General features: G+C 36.3%; 3 protein-coding genes across 3 annotated transcripts; 2 read left to right on the top strand and 1 right to left on the bottom strand.

Moving 5' to 3' along the window:
• Nucleotides 1-468: 468 nt before the first annotated feature.
• LOC141906956 (uncharacterized) lies at nucleotides 469-7,697 on the top strand. The gene is made up of 22 exons (XM_074796458.1): nucleotides 469-621; nucleotides 781-872; nucleotides 1,017-1,171; nucleotides 1,244-1,374; nucleotides 1,496-1,631; nucleotides 1,730-1,845; nucleotides 2,179-2,273; nucleotides 2,462-2,615; nucleotides 2,724-2,911; nucleotides 3,075-3,179; nucleotides 3,278-3,349; nucleotides 3,429-3,479; nucleotides 3,681-3,745; nucleotides 3,959-4,105; nucleotides 4,301-4,502; nucleotides 4,669-4,757; nucleotides 4,865-5,051; nucleotides 5,185-5,320; nucleotides 5,400-5,506; nucleotides 5,997-6,121; nucleotides 6,221-6,337; nucleotides 6,527-7,697. The coding sequence occupies exons 1-22, from the start codon at nucleotides 531-533 to the stop codon at nucleotides 6,663-6,665; spliced, it is 2,700 nt and encodes an 899-aa protein (XP_074652559.1). The 5' UTR covers nucleotides 469-530; the 3' UTR covers nucleotides 6,666-7,697.
• Nucleotides 7,671-9,367, bottom strand: LOC141913030 (uncharacterized). The gene is made up of 6 exons (XM_074804505.1): nucleotides 9,362-9,367; nucleotides 8,895-9,237; nucleotides 8,694-8,816; nucleotides 8,586-8,621; nucleotides 8,076-8,484; nucleotides 7,671-7,977 (listed from the first exon to the last, which is right to left on the bottom strand). The coding sequence occupies exons 1-6, from the start codon at nucleotides 9,365-9,367 to the stop codon at nucleotides 7,878-7,880; spliced, it is 1,017 nt and encodes a 338-aa protein (XP_074660606.1). The 3' UTR covers nucleotides 7,671-7,877.
• An 8,507-nt stretch (nucleotides 9,368-17,874) lies between these two features.
• Nucleotides 17,875-21,799, top strand: LOC141906964 (uncharacterized). The gene is made up of 11 exons (XM_074796471.1): nucleotides 17,875-17,911; nucleotides 18,049-18,171; nucleotides 18,323-18,535; nucleotides 18,725-18,943; nucleotides 19,025-19,252; nucleotides 19,533-19,745; nucleotides 19,862-20,155; nucleotides 20,261-20,497; nucleotides 20,776-21,024; nucleotides 21,189-21,427; nucleotides 21,698-21,799. Exons 1-10 carry the CDS (start codon nucleotides 17,875-17,877, stop codon nucleotides 21,416-21,418), a joined length of 2,043 nt encoding a protein of 680 aa, XP_074652572.1. The 3' UTR covers nucleotides 21,419-21,427; nucleotides 21,698-21,799.
• The last annotated feature ends 485 nt before the right edge of the window (nucleotides 21,800-22,284 follow it).

Genomic DNA, 22,284 nt, shown 5'->3' with positions numbered 1-22,284 from the left:
TTTATATATGTATGTTATATTACAATATCAAATTATATAAATTTATACATGGAATTGTGGTATTGTTGTTTTATTCCACCATATGGCATAATAAATAACCCATGATATCAATAGTGGATTTTTGTTTTTATATTATTATGGATTTTATTCCTATTATTTAGTGAAATGTGAATCCGGAAGAACTTAACTGACTCAAATCTTGAGTTTGGCCAAGATTCGAACCTGAATTCATCATGATGCGCGTGTGTAAAAATATTTTGCACACAGGGGCGAACTCTTTTATCGGATCGGAGAATCCGTTTGCCTACAATCGTACTCTTTTATTGGTCACGTGACTTTTTGGAGTCTCCGAAACCTTTCTGTCGAGGTGGTGTGATTCGGATTTTGTGTGGAGCGAACCGGAGACTTCGGAGGTCATAAAAGAGTACGCCCCAGGTGTACGTCGGTAATTAGTGCGTTTAGATGACAGCTGCTATACTTCCGGGTCCACGTTCGTTGCCGGTGGATTTTAGATTTCTGCCACTTTCCTGATGAAAATGGACAAGGAACTGGCTGACAGCTTAACGACAGCTGTCGAATCTGGACGAGCCGATATAATCGCCAATCTTCTGAGCAATTATTGTAAGAGTGAGAGACAAATTACACGATGATGAATAAATCCAATTCAAATAAAGTCTATATTAGCAATATCTCTACTAGTATTACCTATAGCCTTGGAGTATTTCATCCGTTTGTTTTTGTAGATGTTCTCATGGCCAAATATTTTTGTTATTATTTCAGCTACTGAGACAAATCCGGATTTATTTGATCGGGATGCGCTTTTGAATAGCGATGTTAATGATGATGGTACAATCCTTCATTTAGCGTCCAAGGTAAATAGAATTAATGAACAGTTTGGGACATTTCTTTTTTCCAGTTGTTATGATCTAATTCAGTATCACTATAATAAAAGCGCTGGTGAACATATACAAATTTACTATCATTATTATTGTGATCAATATGTTATTTCCCAATAGCTTGGTCGACCTGATATTGTCCGAACATTACTTGCCGCTGGTGCTGATCCCGGTTTACGGAACAAGAACGGCGTGTCGCCGTTCAATTGCGCTACCATGGATAAAGTATTAGAGGTTTTCAACACTGAACTTTTGCAGGCAGTGGCTCAATCAAAGTAAGATTTATAGACGGAGATATTAAAACAGCAATGAGAAATCTTACTAATTCCTTATATTTCCTTTATTAGTGTTGTTCGTGTTTGTGAGATATTGGATGCTGGTGTTGATATAAACTTGATAGATAGTGCTGAAAGTCAGAACACACCATTGCACTGGGCAGCTAGCTTTGCGGACAAAGAAATGATCCAATGTCTATGTGGTCAGTGAATTAAACGAAAAATGATAATCTTTGATGGTATAGGCCTATATGTGTGGCTTTTTCCTAAGAGATTTTAATATTCATCCATTCTCTAATGATACCGTTATATTATCTCTTATAGAACATGGAGCTAACATAAATGTACAAAATGCTCAAGGGAGTACTGCGCTTCATGATGCAGTTTGTAGAGGAGATATTAGCATAGTGGAGGAACTGATCAGTTATGGTGCTGATTCTTCAATCAAAGCTGAATTCGGGTATGACAAATACCATGATAACATTCCTGATAATCTTTACTAGTAATTAAATCATAGAAAGAAAATTTATATGTTATGATTATGAAATAATTTTCAAGCAAATATGCTGGTTTATCAGCTCTTGAAATGGCCAAAGGCACAAACATGGAAAGAATAATTGAGCTTGGAGGTCAAAGTCCTATAACAAATGTCTCAACCGATGACCTCGCTTCTGGTAAGCTTGTGATTAATTTTACCTGTTGGTCCCAGCTTCGTGGAAAAAGTTCAACTTAAAAGAGCAAGGGTCAGATTGATGTAAAAACTGTGGATTCTGCCTGTGGATTGTGAATAAATTAGAAAAATCTGTAAAAAAGTTATGTGGAAAAAAAATGAAAAAGCGTGGAATTTTTGTGATATAAAAGCCAGTCGTAAGGATGTGAAAAAAAAATTTGAAAAATCAGCAATCTGACCCCTGAATGAGTCGAGCTTTAATCGTTGAATTTATCAAAGTAACCAGAAAAGGTTACGAAGGTAATTAACAATAAAACACTGTAATCTCGTTTTTCAGAATTGAATGATCTGAATATGAACAAGTGCAATTCACCTACGGAACTGCCTGCTAAAATACTTCCAATAGAACAAAATACTATCTCCAGTGAAAAAGTATTTAGATCATTTAATATTCTTATGATTTTTTAGCCTACTTATTATTCACTTTATTTCCCATTTTTATTGAAATCCATGATGGGTATACTTTGAGAAAGGATCTTTGACATATCCAGATGGGTTTTTCAATCAGTCAATTTTTTATGCAAACTTCGAACATTTTCATGGTTTTAATTCAATTTCAGCCACGTTTGAGCAATTCCAGTTTGCCGAACATAGTCACAGATACCAGACTGCATTTATTATGGCCAACCCCTCAGAAAATCATCCAAAGAGAAGGAAAACCATTCAAACCTGCCGAAAATCTGAAAATTTGTATCATTCCAGGACCACATTCTGGTAAGTCTGGTAATTTTCAAAGTGCCAGTAATTGAATACAACCAGGTAGAGGAGTAATTTGTTCTGAAAATACACAAAATGTGTGACCGACTGATATCAAAATTTCAGAATCAGTTCAGCAAATGAAACGAATATGGGAATCACAACGAGACTATCTAAAAACACTCGGATATTCTCTAGAATTGAGTTTACACCATGCATCGGTTAAATTAGATGAACCGCACATTATGTGTCATATAAATCCCCGTCTAGTCAACAAACCCGAGGGATATTCATTATCAGTTAATAATGATGTGGTATGTAGATTGATTTATCACCGTATCATTTGTTCCGAACAGGAATCCAGAATTCAGTGACAAATTTGTTCTAGCTTGCTTAATCCAGTTCGATGAAGTTCAGGACGTTTATATCACTCGATCTACTTCATTATGTTTGTGTAATTTTCAATTATTCTTACAGATCAAAATTGTATCACACGATTTAGCTGGGTTATATTATGCAATATGTACATTCAGTCAAATGCTAGTTATGTGTACTAAAGACGACGGAATTCCATCTTTAAAGGTAAACTGATTTTGTTGACTTTCTGCTGCAACAAAAATAGCTGTACGCTTAATACCAGTCTACCAAAGTCTTTGACGGTGTTTGAATCAATATTTCAGATTCTAGATCACCCGGCATTGCCAGTCAGAGGAGTGCTATTGGACCTATCTAAAGGAAGACTCCCTACTGTGGTGCGTATGCAAGTATATGAAATTTTTCTGTTTGGCTTGTTTTTGTTTATTCATTGTGAATATGTTTGCTGCATTTCAGGAAACTCTTAAGTCAACTATTCAGCTGTTAGCGACTCTAAAAATTAATCAGGTATGAACGATAGCTGTTTTACCCTTGAAGGGTTTGTTGGTGGGGAAAAAATGCTTGTGAATCTTATCCATTCAACACAACTGCTTAGATTTGTAGAGATCTTTCCATATAAACCGTTACCTTGCTACCTGCTGCTATGTTTCTTGTGGTCAAAATTAACTATTCGCAATTTGATGCCTAGCGGTGTGTTTTATATTTCAGGTGCATTTCTACACTAGATTTACGAAACCAACCAATCATGGCTGGCAACTTCCATACTCGGTAATGTACGTATTTATTACATGATGTAGCTATAGCTACGGCATACAAGATACTGGCTTGAAAATCCGGGAAAAAAGTTATTTTAGATTTCAATTATCAGTGTTACATCTTGCATATGAAATTAAACGAGTCCAAAACTACATGAGTCCTGTTGTAACAATCATTGAATTTCACTCTTTGTGGATTGGTTAAGTGTGATGTTTGCTCTATATTTCCAGGGAGTTGGTTGATTTAGAATCTTTTTGTACATTACTTTTCATAACACTGATTCCTGTGTTAGATGTGTGTCCTACTGTTGCATTCAATGACATACCGGAACTCTACTATACGTTTGGAGAATTTCTAAATGCATTCCCATCATCCAGGTTTGTAATTGATTTCAGTTAATGACTGCTATCGCTCCGTACCAGTCGAATCAGTAAACCACTTATCTTCAGAGATTTCATAATAACCCGAATGAATTTAGCTGAATAGTGTTTTAACTTTTCTGAACATATACCATCTCAGAAGAAGATACCGTAGTTCTTTCAAAAATTATTTTAACCTTTGACTTTCTTCAGTTATGTTAATGTTGGTCCTAGACTAAGCAGCTTTCTACTCAACACAACTGAAGATGATGCACTATTTTTGGATGATGCTCATCGGTTGTTGCCATTAAAAGCTGATCACACTGTACAACTTTGTGGATTTGTTTTTCATGGCGGCATAGACACAATGCCTCATCTGCCTCTGAATATGATACTGATGGAGTATGGTTTTCAGGTATCTTACTCAAAATCAGAACTACCAAATTGTTGTACATGTACATGTATGACTCATTGCAAAATCTTTGAAGTTTACTCTAATATTCTATACCTAACACTCCGTTAAAATGCTTGTTCTGGTACTGGATCAATTCATCCATGTGGTTCTTTTACACCTCTCACAGGCTGACTACAATTTTTCTAAGTATTGCAAAGAATATGAGGAAAGCGGCCTGCCATTTATGGTTTGTCCTGGTACTTCAGCATGGAATAGGTGTGTATCGTTACACAAATTACAAAATTTGATATATCAACCCTATATATAAGCTTAGGTTGCAAATAGCCAAAACGCGTACAGTTTTTACAAATTATAACTTTTAGTCTGGCTGGCTGCCCAGAAGCTGCTTTATCGAATGTTACTGGTGCAATAGAAGCTGCTGTTAATCATAATGCATTAGGAATGTTGCTGTGTAACTGGTCGGGTATTGGTCATATGACCCCACAATCCATTAGCTGGTCGGGATATGTTGTTGGTGCTGGACTCTCATGGAATTCAATCATTCATCAGGTTAAACACAAAGAAAATTTCCGGAGATACATTTTACTGTACTTCAAACTAACACATGAGTTTAGATTAAAAAAGAATGAATATTTGTAATGATATCCTCTAATCAGACTTTTCTGTTGGTATCTTTTGACAGGATTTTATGCATGCTAACTTGGCTGAACTGATGAATATGCATGTGTTTAATGACGACAATAATAAACTTGGGCATGTGATCGTAGAACTGGGACGGGCGGAAACTTATGTGCTGCGCTGTTCAAAAAAGCAATCAGGTATAAAAACGGCTACGGACTAGAGAGACTAATGATTCATTACTAACAAGTTTACAAAGTCTAATAAACTCTTTTGCAGAAAATGATGTGAACAATTTACCAGCAGAATTGGGTTCTTCACTTTTCCGGCTTTTGGTACATCCAAATGAAGTGAATCTTGAAAATCTCCCTGCAGATATATTCCAAGTAGGTTGTTCTGAAATCATAGGCCTGTAGCTTTTGTATGCTTCGCTATATTTGATTGAAATTTGAGTTGGGTATAGTTTAGCAATTGATCCATAAAACATTTTCGATCAGTGGATTGTTACGCAAATGGCAGCCATCTTACTTTCATCAGTCATCATTCATAGATAAAATTATAAAATCAAAAGGTTTTGACACACTGGGTGAAGTCTTGGTTTTGCATTATTGTCAGCATTGTCATAGGACATACACTTCATGTGGGATTGGGATTATAAAGTTTTTTGTTCTTCACACTAAGGGAGTAAGATGTTAAATCATACAATCATGCATATTGCATAACCACAATCAATTGCAAAGTTATAGCCCATCACATATTTTATGAAGGTTTCTGTATTTGTTGGCAAGGGGGCGTTGAATATCAAAATTGTCAGAATTTCGAGCATTTCAGACCAATGGCACCCCTGGACCCCAAGTTAGTTTTTTTTTTTTTTAGAAAGCAATGCGTCATATTCGAAAATGTGCCAGTGAATTGATGTCTGCTCATCCTAAATGCATCCAAAATGAGGCTATTATTAAGGAACTGAATATTACAATTGATCTGATGATGTTTGCTAATAGGTAAGGAAATCGTTGATGCTTCACCTAATAGAAATTTTGTGCATATTATTCATTAATTTGAGCATAACAATGTTTGAAAAATGGTATCTCATTATTCAGGATTGGACGTGCTTTATCAAACTGTGGCCGTAATCCTTGTCCATCTGCAGGGGTTGCAGTTATAAACGCTGGTATATCAAATCTACCAGCAACTGCAAAAACTGATCTGGCAAACAGGTGCGTTTTGGTTCATTTGTTTTGAATACTGGCATATCTGCACGGGCAGCGACAAGTCGGTTTTAATCTTTACCCAAATACTGATTTAATTCTATTTGGCACTTCTTCAGATATATCAATACATATCCCTATGTATTGTTATGTGTAGAAATTGTATGATATAATACGATATCATATTTATTTATTAAGGTTATTGGGCTTAAAAGAACAATTCCAGCTAGTTTGGACATTGCGCCAGCTACCAAATGGTTGTCAAGAGACTATAACACTGCTGAACATGCTTCTGAAACTTTTCATACCAGATCAGGAACCGCACATGACAAATTAGATATTATGTTAAATATGGTGTTGGAATTACAGTATAACTCGTGTAAGTTGGAAAATGTGGGACTGGTAAAATATGTCAGACCTTCGAAAAAATTTGATTATGAACTAGTTGGATTAAGGGACTTCTTTGAAAAAGATCCGATTTAGAAAAATGAAAATCCGAAACATGGAAACTCATTTCCTTAATTTAGAGACAGAAATTATTATTTCCGGTTCAGACTAATCCGACATACACAAGATTTACTGTAGTTTGATTTTACTTGTGATCTACTATTTCTGATGAATTGACTCTAGATAGATCCAGATGATATTACGAATGCAGATAATCTTCATCAAGATATAATTATTTGGTCTGTACTGTTCCTTTATGAATGTTATTTATGGTTTTAATTAGATTTTATTGAAATAAATGTATGTGTATATGTATATATATGCACAGTATTTATTTGTATTTATTTTATTATAGCTTTCAAACCTCAATGTGTTCTAATGCCGCGATTTCTACCTTTTAGTATGTCATATCTGTTATATGCTCAATTATCCTGGAAAATTTTATCATATTAGTTGTATTACTTTTCATGTTTATGATGTTATCTGCTATCATTTCATTGTTGTACTTAATACTGTATTAATATGCAAATTTATGAAATTGTTTTCCAAAGTTTGTTCTTGATCAATATTTAGAATTTGATTCTCTTTCCTTTCTTTGGTGAGCATATTTCTATATTGTTTGTATCTTTCTGGTGATTTCATGAGATCGTTGACAATTGTTGAGCAGACTCTTTCACTGTGGGTGGCCTCAGTCTTTAAAAGAAGGGTTTTGAACTGGATTTTTAGAATATTTCAAAATTGATGAAAATATGTTACATATATCAAGTGAAGATTGTTGTATCTATTAGTAAATGTGGCACAATCTTTGGACATGACAGGGAATGGTATCAAAAACGGAAACGTTGTGAAATTTCGAATCAAACTATATTGTCAAAGAACATTTGAAGACTGTACAATAAGACTGTATAATAAATGCTTATTACTAAAAGAGAATTTAAATTTTTTGGTTTATAACATCCGGAGGATTACGCTACACTACACCACAGAATGGTTTATGATTCATTGCTCATTCGACGTCTTTCTTCATCATTTCAGTCAACGTGTATTACAGGCACCATTGCACTAAATTGGCAGTAAGAATCATTACATTTATCGTCAATAATCATCTGTACATCAATTCTTTAAATTGCTTTTTAAATTCCGTATCTTCTGGGTTTGGCAAACAGTTATTTTGTTTGTCGGTCGGTCGCCCAAGTTGGTACCTGATAATGAGAAAACAGGAAATACTTTCCAGATGAAAATGAACAACTTCTGGACATCTCGACAGAAATTCAATGCACATAATCAAATCATTTCTTACTTTGACCAGTTACCTTTACAGACGACCCACGGTTGAATATCCATCTTCTGATGTAAAGTATAAGAAATGTCTGGGCTTACTAGATTCAAAGTACCGGCCCCTCGACCCCTTGTTATCAGCATCATCCATGTATCGTAGCAACAAACCTGAGCAGATAATACGGATGAACCCGGTGATTCCGATCGGATACAGTTCACCGCATCCGGTTTGTAAACATCGATACGTTCATTTTTACCATCAATGTCTTTCCACCTGATGTATCTTTCGGACACATTGTCCCATACCTCGCTGAAATACTTCAACCCCATCGGATAATAGCATGGGCATCGCGGGAGGGCGTTCACGAATGATTCGTACGACTTCAAAAATTCAATCTGACACTTCACCCAAATTCCGCAATTATCTATTTCTGTGTATAAGAAAAATCGTTAATTGAATGAATACATGCACCTTGAAACTTTCACTGCACTAAACGTGTTACAGAATGTATATATTCACTAGAATACCTACCTGGATCTAGGAAAGCTTGTGGTTCTGAAGCACTACCTGAAATCATTATTGAAAAGGTCAAGGCGCAGTTTGTATATTTTGTTATTTTTCGTATTTTGAATACTAGACCTTGGTCGCCGGATCCACTGCCGTCTAGAAACGAATCTAAATATTTATTTTCATCCTTTTTTTGTTCGTCTTGATTTGATTCCATCGGCGAAAAATCTGTAGCATCCTTTCCTTGTTCATTATCTACACATAATTGGATAGTCTTATCAGTTTATGCGTTGCATTTGCCATGTTGAATAGGAAGATGTTAATCCCACTCACCCGATGGCAATCCTAATTCATTAACTGCAGCCCTTGTATCTTTTACACCATGTTCTTCGTCATCTGATTCAAGATTGTAATCATAATCGCTTTCATTCCACCAAGGATCATTTTCAAGATCTTGTTCCCATTTATTGATCCAATCGTCGTCACTGAACTCGACTAATTCCACGGATTCCCTTTTCAGTAAATCAGACGATGAATTATATTCGGTACTTTCCGAATTAAGCTGCTTCTTAATGTTACTATCACTATCTACTTCTACAAAGTTCCCCTCCTCCAAATCACTATCCGTTAGACCGTACTCGACCACTTCGTATACTGGGAACGGTGAAACCAATATCTACATACAAATTTTCAATATAAATGAGTGGTTATCCATGAGTCAAACACGAGCAAATGTTAATTTTTATCCTTAATATCTTTTGCGTCAATTTACCATCTTATATGCAACGTAGAATACTCACAATCATGATATATGTAAAAATCTGACATAGAAATACGGAATTCCAATCCATGATACACACAGAACGTTTGTAGTGAATATGAAAGATATAGTGCGGTATCAACTTCTTTCATCTTCCCCAATAAATAGACCACCGGAATCATAAAATTTCACCTACTTTATTGAACGGAACTATCAATAATTTAGTTCAGTTTATTGCTTCGAGTAATAAAATTCTTAATCGAGCTAAATAAGGCTACTCATCCGAAACATGATGGCCGACGAAAGTCATTAATCGAATGATGCATCAAATTTTAGAGCGTTCTTTTTCTATTCAAACGCAAATTTGAAAAGTTGTCATGAATCTGGTGAGTCAGCTTTCGATTTTTGTCGTGGGGAAGGTTGTGGCGGAGATATCGTGAGAATGCTGTGCGCTTGGTCTTCTGGTGAATTTGGCGGTGGTTTCACTGTCTCTCTTTCATACGCTTCATTATCTAAATCAATAGAACGAAATCTTACTTAATCATTTACGAATTTTACGTTATATATTATACTTGTTTCAATTTCAATTTCTTGCTCCATTGAAAAAATCATCTCATTCTACTCTTTTCGCCACGGATATTGCATTGGATCGCAATTTCTCCAAAAATAAAACTATTAGTCAAGAATCAATCTTCAATCGCAGTCATGATATACCTGTGAATATTTCATCATTACTAGCAAATGCCACTCTCTTTTTAGGAGTGCTGGTGGCTACTGGCATAATCATTGAAGGATACATCGACCCATCGTGCGCGTCTCCAATCACCACAACTGGATGAGTGATATTATTGTCAACCAGTAAGTCATCGACTTTATTCAGATCATTCCCATTTCCATCATCAGCATCGAACTCATTGAATGTAGTGAGTCGAATGGAATCGCTTTCTTTTGTGCAGTTCATCGAGTCTTTCGATGTAATCGGTGATAAGAAATCGTTGGACGGTTGAAGAGTTAATGTCCGTTCGGCATCGCGGTATGATATGAGCAGTATTATTTCAGAAACATCTTTGATTGATTGTAGCTGATCGATTTCTATATGCGTCGAAGATAAAGCCAGTTCTAGCCGATCTATAATCGCTTGCTGTTCAACTCTTATCATTTCTAACTCTTCGTTCTATAAATCAGATACGTTTAACGTTGCTTAGCTAAGAATTATATTTCTAATATTCAAAACTTTATTTCTAAACCCGTACCTTCTCCAGCTGATGAATATGTTGTTTTTCTAAATTCATTGCCTTTTCTTCGGATCTGTGAAACATTCCTCGTAGAAACTTAGGCAAATCTGTTGATACAACGTCGCAATACGGATGGGAGTTAGTTTCATGAACGTTCAAAGTCTTGTATGAATAATTTAAGAACTGGGCCCAGTTTCACAAAAAAATAAACTCAAATTTTTGGTGTAATTGCCATTGGTTACTTCATTTCTTCAATGAGGACAACAATTCAAACTTAACCGTTTAAGCCTTAAACTTGTTCGTGAAACGGCACCCTGGTGGCAGTTTCCCACTGGCCGGACGTAGTCAGGATCAACGATTCGAGCTATCAATAAAACCCTTACCGGGAGAACGACTTTTAACGACGTTCAATTTTTCCTCAGCAGTTCGATTCAGTTCGTCAAGATACTGGGAAAATACACGATTGTTTCGTCTTTGTATTGTTTTTACCAGATCCTACATTCGTCGAAACACATTCATGAACCTAAAAAGTGAAGCCAATTCCTCGACACTGAAGGCGAAGTTAACTTACAGTTAGTTCTTCGTTTTTCTGCAGAGATCGTTTCACGATACCTCGTTGTTTAAACATTAGTTCGTCTTTCGTCATCAGGGCTCTGGTCAATTTTCCTGAAACATCGATTAACCATATAATTCAATGGAAACATATATATTTGAATATGCTTTTTTACAAATGATCAATAAAACAACTTCTGTGTCGTTCAAGTTGTGATATTTCATTTTCAATTCTCTCAATGTGCATTCGAAGTTGTCTCTTCTCGACTTTCATATCTAAAGTGTTTTGTAGTAGCCGTCTTTCCTCATTTTCTGCCTCCTTTCTATCGGTCTCCAGTAAATCTATAACATTACATACATGTTTTTAAACCCCAACTGACGGTAGAGTATTTCATTTGGATTAGCTTTTCTTTAGGTTTAAAACATCATTTTTATTGGTTTGCATTTTATATACCTTTTGCAAGCCTTGTGGACTCTAAATGCTGTTTCATGCGGTTAAGTTCTGATTCAATAGCGTTACGATCTACTTCCAAAACTCTAAGATCGCTCGTTAATCGACTACATTCTATCATCAGTCCAGCATGATCTTGCTTCAGAAGTTCTATAAACATCATAAGTCAGGTCTATTTTGTTCTTCGAAAAAATAACTACTAAGAAGACTATACATACCATATTTGATTTTAAATTCCTTTAATTCGTGAACTTCAGAAGAGAGGTTGCGATTGGTGTTTTCCAGTTCGGTTTCTCCGTGAATCAGTAAATCTACCTCAATCTCACGATCTTCTAATTTTGATTTCAACTCTTTGTTCAGTGTTTCTAATTCGAAGCAAGGATTTTTGTGTTTGAGAGGTCCACTACACCCAACCTCTTTTAGGCCTTTCTCTTGTGTACGGAGTTTTTCTTCGATTCGACTTAAAATCAGCTTGTATCTAAACAATGAATGAAGCCGGTGCGGCGTTTGCTTGTAAACTTTGCCATAGGTTGTCCGTTTACAATTGAGCGGATTTTTCTTTTTCATCTTAGTGGCAATATCACGACTGCCGCCAGATGCCGATTCTATATCATCTACACTAAGGGATTTGATTTTAACTTGTAGCTGGACAGGTTTAGGTGCCTTACGAATTCGACCACTAAGACGTTTGTTTAGAGGTGCTTCAACAGTCTGATTATCTACTTCCATTTCTTGTTCATTTCGCTGCTCAGTCAGACGATCTAAACTCTGCTGCATGATATTAGCTTTCTCAATAACCTTTAGTTTAAACCTATCAATATCGAGTAGATTTTCCTCTATGTCTGTCAGTTTATCATAAAATCCGTCCAGATTCGTATAGTTTCGCTCTAATTTTCGAAGACGTTCGTCAAATGTCTCAAATTCTAGGGTACTATCCTGGTCCTTTCGATTACGTTCTACGTCCAGTCTGAGATCGTAAAGTTCTGAACGGGTTGATTTATTTTCGCTTTCAATGTGATTTAAATGATGCTGCAGTCGGCCCAACTCAACACGACAGCTTTCCAGTACACTTCGGTCTTTTTCGATATTGAATACGACATTTTTTATTAGTTTCGTCAAATCATCTGTTACCGTGCCGCGTAAGCCGCATTCAATACTCTGTGAAACCTGTTCACGATAAGCGGTATTTTCCTCCTTCATTGTATTACTCGCACATTCGTCATCACGTTTACTTTCAACATTATCAAGTTCACCCTTTGTCTCTCTTTTACATTCTTTCAGCATCTTAAGTTCTAAAGCTAAACTTGCATTTTCATCTTTAAGTTTTACAAATTGTTTTTCGACCTCTTTTAAAGTCTGAACTTGGACCAATAAGCTACGCGCACGATTGTATTCTTCAGATAGTTTTTTCTGTGTGTCCAGGACCTCAGATGCCAATTGCCTATTGTTTTGCTGTAACAATTCCAACTGAGACTGTAGATCTGAAGCAACAGCTTCCAATCTATGATTTTCGTTTTCCAATGAATTCATCTGATGTTTACTATTGATAAGCTCCATTTCATCTGCTTGATACTTTTTATTGGTAGCTGTGAGATCTCCTATTGTTAGCATAGCTTGACATATGTTGTCTCGACCCCGTTTTAGTTCCTCCTTTAAAGTCTCAATTTCTGCCGAGGACGTTCGTACATTCTCCGTATTTTTCAGTTCTAATTCCTGTATATACGACTTTAGTATCGGAATTTCATTGATTTTAGATCTCAATTCAATATTTTCTTGCTCAAACTCGTCCAATTTCGCTAGAGTTATAATCGCTTCCTGTTCTTGTGTGTGATACTTCCTATTAGCAGCAGTCAAATCCCCTATTGCCAGCATCGCGTCTCTTAAGTTCTCTCGTCCCCGTTGAATTTCTTCTTTTAGTTTATCACTTTCCACGGAAATGTGCTGCGTCGAATTCAACTGTTGTTGAAGACGTGTGGTTTCTTCCAGAAAATGCTCATTTTCTGATTTCAGATTCTCGATAGTTGTCATAAGAAGTACTATATGCTCCGACTGATTAGTAAAAGATTTATTGTCATTTTCCAAAGCCTCAGTCAGTGTCAAGAGATTTTCCCCTTTATCCCTTTCTTCTTTCAATCTAGCTAGCGTTCTCCTGTAATCGGATTCCAAATCTTCATATTTCCGCTTGATATCGTCATTATCAATCAAAGACTTTTTCAGACCTCGATTTTCTTCTTCTATTTTTGAGGTATATTCCTCCAGTTTGTTAACCCGATTCTCTTCCGTTTGTAAGCGTTTGCTTTGTTCTCCCAGCACATCAGATGTTCCTTGCAATTCAACCAGCCTCTCCTTACAAAGATTAAGTTCACCCTCAAGTCTGTCACCATCCATAAGAGCTTTGATAAGTTGACCGCGTATTTTCTCGGATTCAAGACGATCGTCAACCAAGTCAACGTTCTCTTTGTGTAATTCTGTTACTTTGTTCTGAAGATCGTAGTTGGCGGATTCGTGATGGTTAACATCGGCTCGAAGTTTCTCAACTACATCCGAATTGTCTTCAATTATGACTTGTTGTTCTCTATTTTCCTGGCGTAATCGAGAATTTTCACGCGATAACTCGTGATTTTCTTTTCTCAGAGTCTGACACTGATGTTCAACGTTTTCCAGTTCAACGTTTTCGTCTGTTCTATCGATGGCTAACGTCCGTAGCCTTTCGACCTCACGTTCTAAGGATGAATTTGTTGATATCAGCGAAGTAATACGAAGTTGCATTTCCTCGTAATCAGTAATCAGATCCCGTTTTTCCTCTGCGTTATCCTTGCATACCTTCTGCAATTCTTTAAATTCACGTTCACATTTTCGTAGCGTTTCGTTTTCACGCTCTAGTGTACTTATTTTCTTGTTTTTCTCATCGTATACCTCCCCTTTTAGTCTACGCACTTTCATAGTTAGTTCTTGAATGGCTTTGTCCTTCTCTTCCATTTCATTTGTCATTTCTAATTCCACGTCACGAAGGCATTGTAATTCCTGTTTGAACCCTTTAATCTGAGACGATAACGCCCGATTTTCTGAACTTTCGTCTGTTGTTAGTTCAAGACGTTCGCTCTTTTCTTCTTCCAACTTTTGAATCATTTTGTTGCATTTGCTGTTCTCTTCCTCTAATGAAATATTATTTTCTTTGATTTCAGATATTGTCAAATTGAGTCTTTGTAGCTCGCTAAGCCTTTCCTGGAGATATATTAAAAATAGTTCGGGAGGAATTTCACTCGATATAATATGGTCTATATTTTCTGGTAAAGTATCAGCGTCCAATAAACATCCTGTTGCTCTTTTACGCTTTAGGAACACACGGAATCCGTTCAATTCATTTTCATTGGCCATTATATTAGAGATTTCCGCCATACACTTAAGCAGATTATTGTTCAGTTCTTCCAACTCAACAACACGTTGCCACAAAGAAGAAATATTGTCTTTGCGGATTTTTAAAGTCTGGTTTTCTCGTTCTAGTTCTCTTATCTTTGTGCATCCGTGATCATCTTCTGACAAGTCAGAATCTGAGGATGGGTTCAATAAATCATTATTGGGTTCGATTTGCCGGATAAGACTGTCCAATTCTTCCACCTTTCCCTTCCATCTCTGTCGTTCATCCTCAAACTGTTTTATTCCTAGTTCCATTTCCATGATGTACATCATCAATTGTTCCATTCTACACATAGTTTTCGTACGTTTTTGGTCCATGAAAACGTTTTGGCGTTGCATCTTTTCATTGGCCGATCGTAAGACATGGATTGCACTTTGCATCTCATCAACGGTCAACATCAACCGATCTAAATGCGGATATTACATAAATGAAAATGAAAAAGTTTGGAGAAAATGAAAAACCCGGTATCTTTATCTTAAAAGTAGGCATATATTCAGTTATCAATGAAACTATAGATTTTATGATCAACTTACTATTTTCGACATCTTTTTCTTCTAGTTGTGTTTGTAAGATTGCAATTGTGTCATTATTTTCTTGAATGTCTAGTCGAATTTGATCTTTCTTATTTGATTGGGATAACGATTTTGGTTTTATGACATGTTCTAGGGCTATACTAGCCCTGCGGAAAACACCAGCAATGCTGCTGCGTCGCTTATCTGATTCACTGGAGCTCGATGACGCAGATAACTTCTTAGGTGGTGGTGGTTTCACTCGTATCGGTTTCGTCGGTCCCTCGCCTAAAAAAGGAAGAATTTTCTAAATGATACTTGGAACGCTCTTAGATGTCCAATACTATCATACTAAGAAAAATATAACTATACCTTTCCCCATTTTACCCTATTTTGCTCTTGAAATGTTATTCACGTCATAGTGAAGCATTCCTCTCGAGCATTTCAATGTAATATTGACAGTGCTAGGTAACGCAATGTTCGTTACCTAGCACTGTCACTATAAGGCTTGTGGGTATGCTATTCTTTTAGCAGTTTTAGCAGTCAGCTTATTTCGACTATTAGTTAATACTCTTTTTGGTGTATGGTTTCTATTTGATTAAACGATGAGTTCCTGTGTGGGGATTTCAACGCAACGACAATATCTCACACCTGATTGATTCTCAGTTGATTTGTTAAACCTGGGTATTACTAGATACTTGTAAAAACTATAATACTTATTATTAATGGTAGAGTAGAAAGATCCTAATATGGGGGAAATACACAAAACGAGTATCACTGGATATCTGATTGATTATATGATTGTATCACCAGCATTTTTGAATTTATTGATGATTTTGAGGTCCATGATTTCGATCGCCCGGTTAAGGCTTACTGGAATTTTTTCGATGAACAGCCCATGAACAAATATTCTCTGCCTGTAAAAATCTATTAATTATATTGCATATTTTGATACGATATGGCGTAGCCCTTCGGCACAAGTTCATAAACGCAGCTGTCAAGTAATTCGTGTGATCAGGAAACTTAGCGACATAAAATCATGCATTAAGGTAAATTGTCTGAGTATTTTAGTAGCTTTATAGGATAAAAGGTGAGAATTAGATATCTTAGGGTACAATTCAATTAAAATGGCACTCTATTATTTGTAGAAAAGACTTGACAGAACAGGCAGCAAGGCAATATTTTGTATTGAAAAGGGTCCGTAAGCATTCTATGGGTATGGAGCAAGCTATAGAACTGTTTGACAGTATAGTGGTATCAATCCTAATTTACAGATGCGAAGTTTTGGGTTTTGAAAATATAAATATTCTAAATAAAGTGACTTTCATAAAACGTCTTTTGAATTTGAGACGCACTACTGCCAGATAGCTTTGGCCATTACTGGGACAACCATTATACGTAATTGAAAACCCAACCTTTGTCAAACGGGCTCTAGAACAAGGAATGCAAGATCAGTATGTACAAAATTTGTTTTCAATTGATTTGAAAATTATCTAAAGAAGTTAATAGATCTACTTAAGACAGTGTGTAGATTTCGCTGCTGTAACACTAAATAACCGGTGGAATGTATGTATGCCCATATTTGGAAACGCTAAGACGTAAATATAAAGGGACCTATTTCATTTCATCCCCAACTATTAATAAACTGGTTACCCTCTTTAAATTCAAATAGAAAAACCCTGGATAAGTCTAGTTAATCTTATTAAAAAGGCAAGCTCACTTTGTCTTCACGCTATAACCTTACCAGTAGTGATCGAATCTAATCTAATCTATAAGTTATGCGTGTTAACCCCGAAGTTAAAACTGGTCTCAAACGAGAGGCCCCTATTAAAGAAGGTTTTTAAGAGACAACAGACCATTTTTACGAATAGAATTCTCCAACACGAGGAACCTGCAATGGGAATTAAATTTGAATATTCAAGTATGATAATCAAACAGGTGCTCCGGTAATATAATGAAAAGTGATAAATACCATAAAATCATCTATTTTTCATAAGCGTCAGATGAATCGTACATAAAACAATAAAACACATGATTTCATTTCGAATTGATGTCAGTGTTATTTGGTCAGAGCCCTAACTCGCCAAACTAAGTTAATCGTGTCAACATGTGGTTTTTGGAATTATGGCCTCGAACAGCTATGGATATAGTTTTTGGTTAAACATGTTTGCTCTAAAATTAAACATTTTCCATTTTTTATTCATCACTATGGTTGACTGCTTTTTAATTAAAAATGTATGAATATGATAATATCGATGATTAAATTGGTAAAGTGGTATAATTTCAACTTTAGAAATAAATATTATGCGTAAATGTAGGATTCATTACCTGTCTGCCTGTCTCATAAATTTATGTGTTAATCGTATGGTAATGACGTGTTTAGTATAAATGTGCGAATACTGCAATGATAAGGTTTACAGAGATAGTAAGTATGTTGACAATTCCATCCAAAATTTCTAGATTACAAATTTTACTTTTGAGACCAATAATTGGCAATACCGAATATTATATTGGTCTGTTTATTTCGCAAATATCTGATGGTTCGTGTGATTTGTATTTCAGTTATGATCTTGCTTCAGGTTCTGACCTTTGTGATTGTCATCTTTCGTGGCGTAACTAGCTGCGGACAGGTAGGTGTTAGCGGCTGTGGAGCCCAAGATGCTGGTAGTTCAACCGCTGAGTGGGGTAAGTCTCTCGTCTCCAATGCTTTGAATTATATATGCTTAGCTTATAATTAAAAATAACGTAATTATAATTGAAAACAATGTAGGTTTGATTAGTTCTAATCATATGAAGCGTGCGTATCTTAGACATTTCTTTTCATTTACCTCCTTAGGTTTTCTAGACTTAAGATACAGCCCCACTTACCAATCAAGCATTTACGGTCACATGACCCCAAACCGTGGCGTGGATGGAAATGAAGACTCAAACTTCGGTCATGGAAGTTGTACTTGTACCAAAAACACAAAGAATTCGTGGTGGATGGTCGATCTTGAGACTACGCATGAAATATCAGCGATAACCTTGGTGAATCGCGGCGACTGTTGCCGTGAGTCTAATTTTGAATAGCTCTTTCCGCTGGAAGGAAGATTTTGATCGCATCTTAGATATAAACTTGAAATATAAAATTGGAAGAAAAGTGATTGGGAGAGAAATTTGGACGACTTACAGTTAAAGCAATCTTAACTTATGTATTTTGGGTTATGAATGGACAAATTTGAAAACATCTTTTTTATAGCTGAACGACTGTCGAAGTTCAAGATTATAGTGTCAAACTATCCAATTGATCTGAATTTTGGCCATGATTCCTGTAATGTTCGCGCAACAGAAGCCGGTGCCGTCGGTAAAAGGAAAACTTACAAATTAAGTCCTCCAGTCACAGGTCGCTATGTGGCCATTCTTAAGGACAACGGCTTTTTGACTCTTTGTGAAGTCAAAATACAAGGAAGAAAGATCGGTAAGAAAAAATTGTGGTTCGTTGTTTTTCTAAAGAAAATAGATGATCAAATTTTTTTATATCACTGCATTTCTATTACAGAAAAAGTAACATATGGTATCATTAATCTGACGAATAAGCCATCCTTCCAGTCAAGCACATATAATGATATGACTCCACACCGTGCCATAGATGGTAAAGAAGATCCGAAATTTGCGCATGGAAGTTGTATGTGTACTCAAAACACCAGAAGTCCATGGTGGATGGTCGACCTCGGTTGTCGGTATGAAATTTCGTCGATCACTTTGGTGAATCGTGGCGACTGTTGTCGTAAGTTTCTGTCGTAATTACGCCGACTTATCATACCATCGGAAAGTATTCGATGTTTGATATTGCATGTAACATCATCCCGTGCAAATACTTATCCTAGCGGAAGAAAACGTTTACTAATTGAAATGATGATACGTAGATAACTTTACCACGTTGTACCTTGTCAGCTTATAAATCCGATGGATTAAACATATTTCATTACATTACATTACATGTCCATTACATTATTGAATGTTTGAAGTATAGTTACGACTTATTATTCGCACTTTCCTTCTTTTAGCTGAACGTCTTTCGAAATTTAAGATTATTGTGACGGATTATCCAATAGACCCTGATGTCGGTTATGACAGCTGCTTTGCTGTTAATGAACCTGGGAAGGTTGAAAACAGGAAAACCTATAATATGCTCAGATATAGAGGTCGCTATGTTACCATACTTAAGGATTCTGGCTTTCTGACGATGTGTGAAGTCATAATAAAAGGACGAAAGATCGGTAAGAGACACAATATGAAGTGCTATTACAATTTTGAAATATAAGTCTTTCTTATCGTATTACTTGGAGATCAAAAAGCAGTACGCGATGCTCTGATTGACCAAAATATATTTTAGGTAGTGGTTGTAAAGATGCAGGAGAAGACAAACCAAAAACCCTGCCACCTAAAAATATTAATCTCAAGGGTAAACATGTGGAACAAAGTAGCGTCCATGATGATCCTAGGTATTCCGTAGGTACTCCAAACAAAGCCATCGATGGAAACCTGAACACAGACTTTAATAAGGCACATAGTTGCACTCACACGAAACAGAAAACTCCCGATGGTTCGGAGCATTGGTGGAGAGTAGATCTTGGTGGACTTTATGACGTCACAAAGGTGGCCCTCTTAAATCGAGGAGATTGTTGTAGTAAGTATAACTTTTCAAAATGGCTTCAAAATATTAAGCACATGCGTAAAATATGTATCAAATTCCTTGCCATGTATTTTTACACTTTTTGAATGTCTTCAATAGATTGGCGTTTGAAAGATTTCACTATATTCGTGACAAAGACTAAACCATCCAAGTATGATGACGTCGACGATGACCAAATTTGCAATTCGCAGATGGAAGCGATGGGCCTTGGCGAAAAGAAAGAATTTAAATGCGATAAACCCATCCGAGGTCGATATGTATCAATCACGCGACCTTCAGGGGATTTTTTGACTTTGTGCGAAGTTTGGGTGACTGGCGGCCGAGTAATACTTGCGCGTAAGATAATGATAATAATCAATATTATTATTATTATAATGATAATAATACTTATTTCTATTCCGGTCTCCATATATACATCATCATGTTACAATTCATAAAATGTTGTTCAAAAAGGTAAGTTTTCACGAGACTTAAATTAACCAATATCTGTGCATACAGCTGCATAAAATAGAAGGTATATTGTTTCCCCAGGTAAAAGTGAAAAGATGGTTTTTAACTCTCACGATCTCCTCGTATATAATACCTGCTTAGTTTTTGTCTACTTTATGTTCCAGCACCTGCACCGCCACCATCCTCATCAACAACACTGATCAATCTGAAAGGCAAACCTACCAAACAAAGTTCGACTCGAAGTGGGGCAGTATCAAGTCAGGCGGTTGATGGCAATCGAAATTTCAGGGACAAGAGTTGTACACATACTTTGTTGAAAGGTTCTCCAACGAAACCCAACTGGTGGTATGTCGATCTTCAGCACAGATACCGTATCTCGTACGTCGCTTTGGTGAATCGTGGTGATTGTTGCTGTAAGTGCTCTTGTTTGGCATTTTACCGATTCGAAATAACGATGTCAAATATCTTTTAGCTTTTTAGTTTAAGTTCGGCGATTAACAGAAATACCTTAGTTTGAATATACTGGGCACCAACTCACTTCTCAAATAAACGGTTATCGACTGAATGTATCTTCCAGCCGATCGCCTGAGGAATTTTAAGATAGTTGTCACGAATGCACCCTTGACAGATTTCGTGAGCATTCCCGATAGACATGTGTGTGCCAAGCAAGATGCACCGTTGGGAGTGGCTGCTATAGTCCCGTTCAGTTGCCCAACTGGGATGAACGGAAGATACGTTACGGTGGTGCACTATCATAACGACCATCTGACTCTGTGTGAAGTTGAAATCGCAGGAGTGCGTCTCTGATCACTGAAGGTAGGCTTTGTGGTTCAAACGACAAAATACGAAAACGATCCCCATCTCATAAGTTGCCTGCCTTCATGCAGTTTGGAATTCAAACATGAATTTAGAGTGAACTCAAAGTGTATTTGCAAATCGGGAAGTTTTGGAGTTAGGTTTTTGCTCTTTTTCACTCGCAAGATCACCGACAGATGGTCTTGTGGAAACTTAGCCCAGGCGCTCAGTGATATTTCTTTTACTTTTTTGTGCTAATTCCTCAATTAAGGATATTCATTTCCTTTTCAGATCTTCTTCTGGAGCGATGGAATTGACATCGTTTTAATATATATTGTGAAAAAAGTTATCATGAATTATATACTGGTAAAAATAAAATTATAGATATCGGTTACGTAAGAGCTTTGAGCAATTCGCGAATTTCGTTCATGGAGCAATGGGCGCAGGCTGTAACATGTATTCACTGCCAGCGGTGATGTTCAAAGCCTAAATACAGTGGAACTTGGTTACAGCGAACTTCATAGGACCAGAAAATATGTTCATTACAAGCGATAGTTCGTATATCCAGTATGAAATTGATTAAATTTTCTTATTTGAGACGAAATTCTATATTTGTTGTATCCGATGAATCGTTGTATCCGAGTTCATTATAACGAGGTTCTACTTTATATCTACCAATCGATTTATGGGGATAGTTTGGTGGGAACTTTCAAGGGGACTGCAAATTCAGAACGTGGAAGATTTCAGATGTTTCGATGAGACCATTTCAACACATAAATACAAAATCTTTTCGATAAATAAGCAGAAATGGTAGCCAGCAAGACAAGTTCAAGATAGAAATTTACTTTGATAATACTTATATATAATTCATTTCACCA

Source organism: Tubulanus polymorphus, chromosome 1, assembly GCF_964204645.1.
Source record: "Tubulanus polymorphus chromosome 1, tnTubPoly1.2, whole genome shotgun sequence".
Taxonomy (NCBI): domain Eukaryota; kingdom Metazoa; phylum Nemertea; class Palaeonemertea; order Tubulaniformes; family Tubulanidae; genus Tubulanus; species Tubulanus polymorphus.
This window is presented reverse-complemented; position numbering and strand designations above follow the sequence as displayed.

What these genes read in the sequence shown, in the direction of transcription:
- LOC141906956 (XM_074796458.1), top strand. Translation starts at nt 531, where the DNA reads ATGAAAATGGACAAGGAACTGGCTGACAGCTTAACGACAGCTGTCGAA. An exon ending in CAGGCAGTGGCTCAATCAAA is followed by an intron (nt 1,172 to 1,243) that starts GTAAGATTTATA and finishes TTCCTTTATTAG; the next exon opens with TGTTGTTCGTGTTTGTGAGA. An exon ending in CGACTCTAAAAATTAATCAG is followed by an intron (nt 3,480 to 3,680) that starts GTATGAACGATA and finishes TTTATATTTCAG; the next exon opens with GTGCATTTCTACACTAGATT.
- LOC141913030 (XM_074804505.1), bottom strand. An exon ending in TGAATTAGGATTGCCATCGG is followed by an intron (nt 8,817 to 8,894) that starts GTGAGTGGGATT and finishes AATTATGTGTAG; the next exon opens with ATAATGAACAAGGAAAGGAT. An exon ending in ACAAGCTTTCCTAGATCCAG is followed by an intron (nt 8,485 to 8,585) that starts GTAGGTATTCTA and finishes TCTTATACACAG; the next exon opens with AAATAGATAATTGCGGAATT.
- LOC141906964 (XM_074796471.1), top strand. Translation starts at nt 17,875, where the DNA reads ATGTGCGAATACTGCAATGATAAGGTTTACAGAGATA. An exon ending in GAATCGTGGCGACTGTTGTC is followed by an intron (nt 19,253 to 19,532) that starts GTAAGTTTCTGT and finishes TCCTTCTTTTAG; the next exon opens with CTGAACGTCTTTCGAAATTT. An exon ending in AAATCGAGGAGATTGTTGTA is followed by an intron (nt 20,156 to 20,260) that starts GTAAGTATAACT and finishes TGTCTTCAATAG; the next exon opens with ATTGGCGTTTGAAAGATTTC.